Raw genomic sequence first — 6,961 nt, forward strand, 5'->3', positions numbered from 1 at the left:
GTTTATATTAAAAATTATTCACAACAATATTAGTATTTTTCGTTCATTATTGTTTTCAGCTTATATTAAAAATTATTACTAATATGTGACCCAATGGGGCTTCAATATGCATTATTTTGCTAAAAAACATCACGTCTGCATATATAAAATGTATAGTTTTGACAATAATATAAACGCTAAATTATATATTTGCAATTTTCGCGAATATATTTTAAATAACTAGCTGTGGATTTCGCTTCTGCATAAGTCCGTATCCCGTAGGAATGTTGGGATAAAAAGTTGCCTATATGTTATTCCAAATGTCGAGCTGTCTACATATGAAATTTCATTTTAATCGGCTCATTAGTTTTTGCGTGAAAGAGCAACAAACACACACACACATCCTTACACACTTTCGCATTTATAATATTAGTAGGATCTCAAAAAATATCAATAACAAAAAAGTTTCATTTTTACATATTTTGTTGATGCACCTGACTTTAAAAATCTGGTATTATTTTATCACTTTATTACAATCACGTCATCTATTTCTACGTTTCGACACCTCTCTCTTCGTGCGTCCCTAATATATGAAACCAGTTCGATTTAATTGAAATCTATCAATATATAATTGAAATGTGGAATACCATCACATGGCGCGGCGGCGCCGTCGCGGGCCACGCGCCGGCAGCCGGCGGCCACTCGTGGCGCCACTCGTCGCCGCAGCGCGCGCAGCTGCTGCAACATGTGTCTGAAATGCGAATACATTGTTTAAAGATTTTTTTTTTATTTAAACACTTCATTGTGCTGTTCAACGTAGCAGAAATTAATACAATAATACTTAAGCTAAAACATAGAGCACAGAAGGCGGCCTTTTCGCTTACAAGTGATCTCTTACAGGCAACTAACAGAACTTGTGAAAAATACAAGTGAAAAAAAAAACAATGATATGAATGAAAAAGTTGTGAGTTAATTTCAATGCATATAAATTACGTGTCACGTTGTTTGACTTCTAAACTACTCAACCGATTTTAATGAAATTTGCACACCATGTGCAATTTAAATGATCAAATTGGGCCAGCATGAGTGAGAGAGCCGAAGGCCCGTTTCCTTTTCCTCACCGTTCCCAGTCCATTCCTTCTTTACAGGCATCAATCCTTTCCTTATTACTATCAATACTATTTCGCGTATGACAAAAAAAACAGGTACAGATACATCGCTCGCTCTCACCGGCGGCTGTCCGCATGTCTGTCCCTCAGCACCGCGGGCGGCTGCTCCCCGCCCCCCGCCGCGCCCCCCGCGCCCGCCGCCGCGTCACATGCGCTTGCGTTCAATCTGAAGTGTATACGATTTAAACAATTTTAAAATATTTTATTTTTTAGATTTATAGCATAGAAATGCTTTATAAATAAGAACGAACCCAAGTTTCTTGCCCGCTACGGTTGGACAAAATAACGCGGGTCCGAATCCCACCTCGTGATCAAATTTTCTCTATTCTTTCAAAATCTCTCAATTTAAACTATTATCGTACAGGTCTATCCTACACTACTGTAATTATCTGTATATTTATGTGAACATGTATACATTTAACATATGAAAAACTATACGGTTCGAATAATAATAAAATAAAACTAAGTGCGCGTTTCAACAAACTTGTATAATAAAGCTTATAAGAAATTGTTGCCTGATAACAGAATTAATTTAACCGTATATACAGTACTAGCAGTCCGCCCCGGCTTCACCCGTGGTGTATATACAGCCTATAGCCTTCCTCAATAAAGGGCTATCTAACACTGATAGAATTTTTCAAACCGGACCAGTGGTTACTGAGATTAGTGCGTTCAAACAAACAAACAAACTCTTCAGCTCTATAATCATAGTTAAGATAGAACGATATATATAAAAAAGGTCTGTTTATATTCATTATATTTAGTACCTGGTGACAGTGAACGGCTGCATCAAAGTGGGTGCGGTTTGCGGTCGCGTGAGCAACAGTTCGGACTGGAGCCGCGACCTCTCGCTTGATAGCGACGCGATGTGATCACTTTGCTGTGAAATATATTAAATTTCATTCGTGTAATAGAATATCATCATCATCATCATCAGCCCATATATGTTCCCACTGCTGGGATACAGGCCTCCAATGAAGGATCAGGCCATAGTCCACTACGCTGACCAAGTGCGGGTTGGCAGATGTCACATGTCGTCGAATTTTTGATTTTCAGACATGCCGGTATCCTCACGGTGTTTTCCTTCACCGTTTCGAGTAATAGAATATAATAGATTTAAAATATATTCGTGTTATAAATATAACATTCTCTTATTGTACAATTCATATATTAGTATTCATCGAATACTATTATATTATATTACAATGGTAAAGTAAAATTAAGCAGTCTTAATCTTTAAAAGTTATTTAGTCCACAAATATACACTTAGTCTATTTAACAACCTGACAAATTACACTAATATTATAAATGTGAAAGTTTGTTCGTTCGAATGTTTGTCCGTCAATCACGTCTGAATCTACTGAACAGATTTTGATGAAGTTTGGCATACAGACAGAGTATGAGCTGACTTGGGTGATGGGATACTTTTCATGCCGATTTAATGCTGCCTTGGGATAAAACAGGAATCTTGATATCCGAGCGGAGCCGGGACGAGCGTCTAGTAATTGCAAAATAAAAATAAAAAAAATACCTGACGAGCCAATATACTGAGTCTTTCGTTTTCATTCCTCAATCGCAGCACTTCTGAATACGGGACTCCGTAATTACTCCGGTCGTGGTCACATACGCGCTCACAGTCATAAAAGTCACGGTCGCGGTCACAAAAGCCTCCGTCGCGGTCATATAATTCACGGTCACTTTGATAACCGTCACTTGCAATAGTGCTTCTGCTATTGCGTTGCATGTTCTTATAAATGCCTTCATTTGACTGAAAAGGATTGTATTTATCATTAATTATCTAATGATTTTGTATACCATTATATCTCTATATTTCTATATATATCTATATATCACATTCTCGTGTAACAATTTTAGTTACCATACTACTCCGAAACGGCTGGACCGATTTTTATGAATTTTTTTGTAAATAAAGGGTTAAGCTGCGAATCGGCCAACATCTATTTTTCATACACCTAAATGATAAAAGTAAGGCAGAACAACGTTTGCGCGGTCAACTAGTTTTTTTATATAAAAAAAAAACATATATTTTAAGACATATGAGGTGAAAACCATAACTTTTAACATGAATCAAAGTACGAATAACGCGGTAAAACAGATAATAGTTAATAATTAAAAATATAGAAAGGTATGTTTGTGCTATTACGTAAATAAGTAAGAACCTTTCAACATAGTCATTTCACGTTTCAACACAATCACAAATAGAATTCACTAGCTACGCCTCGCGGTTTCACCCGCTAGAGTCTGTATCCCGTAGAAATATCGGGATGAAAAGTTACCTATGTGTTATTCCAGTTGTCCAGCGTACAAATAACGCACAAATTTTTATTTCATTCGGTTCAGTAGTTTTTGCGTGAAAGAGTATCAAACATCCATACACACATACATACTTACAAACTTTCGCGTTTATATCATTAGTAGGACTTACCATATTAAAATTGACATTTTTCCGTTTACTCAGATCATTGTTCACCTTATCATTCACCGATCTATCTCTATTCATCACCACATGTCCATTGTTCATCAAATTATTCACAAAACCATCCGTAGCCGTTTCCTTTTCCACCATTCTACCAACGTTTGATCCAACGTTTGTTCCAACATTGGCTCCAATGCTGGCCGTCTCTATATGCCTCTTTAATTCTTGCAATTCCTCTTTTAAAATATCATAATGCCTCTTCACATCACATTCTTCTATTCTATTATTATTAACTTCTTTTAAACTTCTCAGCTTCTCCAATTCCATCCGTTCAACATTGATGCTATCTCGCTCGCGCTTCATACTTTGCAGATGCTGCTCCAAGATTTGCAACTCGCTGGATATTTGCACTCGCATCTCTTCGCCGCGTCTCCTCAATAGCTCTTCGGCTTCTTCGACTTGTGCTTTTAAATTATTTTCCTGTAAATTTTTGATAGATATGCGTTTAATTGGACTAAAATGAAATTTAAAATGGTCTATTGAATATAATAGAATATTGTTTCATGAACATTTGTACCTCTTATACAAAAGGCAATACTTGGATACATTAAAATGAACATAAGTAATACGAACGAGTTCAGATATAATAAAAGTATATATTTTATATCGTGGGAAAGCAAGTCTTGGTCAAGCAAGTAAGTCAGTCAAGCAAACAATTATTGTTAAGATTTCAAAAAAAAAATAATGTCATAGTGTAACCATATATAAGGTTGACCTTCACCTATCTGATAACCAAAGCATTCCAATATTCATGCATATTTTCTATATAGAAAACTTTATATTCGTACTTTACTTATTGAGGTATCATAAGAGGTGATGAAAATAAAATTGATTATAATTAATATAGTAAAAAAATAGCCCTGTACACTTTTCAAGCAAGCTATCATAGGCATGTAAAAAAATAAATAAATCATAAAAAATGGGCCATATTTTATTAATTATCTACTTATACCATGATCAACACAACTTTAAAGGTAACTTTTATAAGATCCTAATCGTCTATTTATCCTAATCATAATCTGAATCCAGTTCGAAGGACCAAAAACCATCTCTCACCTTAACCGTGAGCCGTTCCGTTTCACTCCTAACATCCTCCATAGCCTTGGTCATGTGCTCGTGCTGCTGTCTCAGCGATTTCGCCAAACCCCAAAGAAACTTCTTTTTATCCTCGATGTTCCTTTGTAGTTCCTTTTCACGTTCTTTAAACGCTTCCTCCAACTGAAAAATACAATTAATAAATAAATTACAATTAATTGTAATCCTACTAATATTATAAATGCGATAGTTTGTAAGGATGTGTGTGTGTTTGTTGCTCTTTCACACAAAAACTACTGAATCGATTGCAATCAAATTTTGTACGTAGACAGCTGGACAATTGAAACAACATATGGGCAACTTTTTATCCCGATATTCCTACGGGATATGGACTTACGCGGGTGAAACCGCGGGGGGCAGCTAGTTGTCCAATAAAAATCAGGTAAAATGCACGTACCTCTTCTCTTTGTTTCTCTAACTGCATCGCGTGGTTCGCGGCCGATTTTCTAATTATATTTTCCTCTTCCGCCTTAACCATTTCCACCTCCATCTCGTATACTGATTTTATTTGCTGGAACATCTGATTAATTACAAAATGTATTGTTGGTATCAATAATGCTGAATAGGTTATTTATTCATTTGTTTGTACGCGTTTTCTTAGGATGTATTGGATCGACTTCCAATTTTTTTACGCTTGAGCGTGTTTGTGATCCTGAATGCTATAGGCTATATATGTACTACGGGCGAAGCCGGAGTATAATACCACTACTCTAGTTATTTATATAAATAAAAATTAATATTGCAAAAGTGAAAGTTTCTCTGTTTAGATGTTTGTCTGTCAATCCCGCTGAAACTGCTGAACGGATTTTGATGAAATTTAGTATACAGACAGGGTATGAGCTGACTTGGGTGATATGATACTTTTTATGTCGATTAAATGCTCCCTTGGGGTAAAACAGGAAACTTGAAATCTGGGCGGACCCGGGACGAGCGTCTATTAACGAATATTTGGGAATTGAATTATATTTAAGCATAAATTACCTACTCAAATTAAAATAGAACTTAAAACTGTGGTTAAATATAAATATTACGACAAGCAAGGACCTCATTTATGATTCCTTTTTCAACAACAGAAACATTTCTCATGAAAGCTCCCATGTCCACGGAATTGGAAGGTTTTTGTGTGCTCTGAAATAAGCATTACCACAGACTATATATATATACATTCTGTACTAACATTAAAAAGATATGTAAATTTTGAGAGTAACTGAACTGATTTTGGAAATGTTTTATTAGAAATTATACATATTTTTCGGGTCACAAATGCTTCCCAGATCAATCCAGGCACAAGGGCAAAGTTTGCTCTCATATATGTATATAAAGATACTATCTTATGTATGTGTATAGCTATTGCTTTTGCTTGGAACTTCGTCAGATTTACATATTTTACTATAATTTATTCTTGGTAACAATTCGGGATTGATCTAGATTATTGCAGCCGATTGACTTGCCTAACGTAAAAAATTGACATTCAAACAAATTTGTAGTACATATTGTTTTAGTAGATGTGACAACCCTGAGTGCTATACTAACTTCAATAAAACGCGTCTTCTTCCTGCTATATCTCTCTTTCAGACGAATTTCACGACTCTGACACGTCTTACAAACGGTATAGTGTCGACATTTGCGTGATCGCCTCTCCGTTTCTTTTTTACAAGTACCCTCCATTGTGTCCGTACTCCTGTCGCTTGTTATATAATCCTCGGAGGTAGCTGAAACAATAATGTTGTAATAATGAGTTTTGATTAATTTGATAGGGTTATTGATCTCAATGGCTAGAGAACCTACAAGGTTGTAATTACATTTTATTTATTGCTCAAGGTATAGCACAAATAAACTATCATTTCCTTGACCTTTTTCTCAGACCTATAAAATATACACGTAAATCTTGCAGTATAACAAATATTTCTATACAATAACAGGCCAATGGAGGTTCGGTATACACACCCTTATCATTTGAGAGTTCAATAAGTTGTTGTTTATATATTTAGAGGAATCAGCATACCTATACGACAATGATACTTAATAATATAAAATAAATTATCTTAATACTTTTAATACCATTATCCAAGCACACAGACTCCTTGTGGTACATCGGCACACACTTCATAATGCACAAGAGCAAGGGCAGCTTCTCTTCTGATGTGTACATTTCAACAATTTTGCATGCATGCTCCGAGTCACACTTTATACCTGTGCAATAAATGGATTTATATATATA

General features: G+C 35.5%; 1 protein-coding gene across 1 annotated transcript in view; it reads right to left on the minus strand.

Annotated features, from left to right (window-relative positions):
- LOC119837255 overlaps positions 1-6,961 on the minus strand; it is a 13,659-nt gene that overhangs the window by 4,203 nt on the left and 2,495 nt on the right. Inside the window, exons 4-13 of the mRNA XM_038362772.1 lie at positions 6,802-6,933; positions 6,274-6,452; positions 5,785-5,868; positions 5,138-5,260; positions 4,702-4,863; positions 3,595-4,065; positions 2,680-2,916; positions 1,916-2,028; positions 1,210-1,314; positions 627-730 (exon numbers count right to left, since the gene is read on the minus strand). Coding sequence (XP_038218700.1) covers positions 627-730; positions 1,210-1,314; positions 1,916-2,028; positions 2,680-2,916; positions 3,595-4,065; positions 4,702-4,863; positions 5,138-5,260; positions 5,785-5,868; positions 6,274-6,452; positions 6,802-6,933 — 1,710 coding nt within the window. The remainder of the gene's footprint in view (positions 1-626; positions 731-1,209; positions 1,315-1,915; positions 2,029-2,679; positions 2,917-3,594; positions 4,066-4,701; positions 4,864-5,137; positions 5,261-5,784; positions 5,869-6,273; positions 6,453-6,801; positions 6,934-6,961) is intronic.

This window comes from Zerene cesonia, chromosome 27 (assembly GCF_012273895.1).
Source record: "Zerene cesonia ecotype Mississippi chromosome 27, Zerene_cesonia_1.1, whole genome shotgun sequence".
NCBI lineage: Eukaryota > Metazoa > Arthropoda > Insecta > Lepidoptera > Pieridae > Zerene > Zerene cesonia.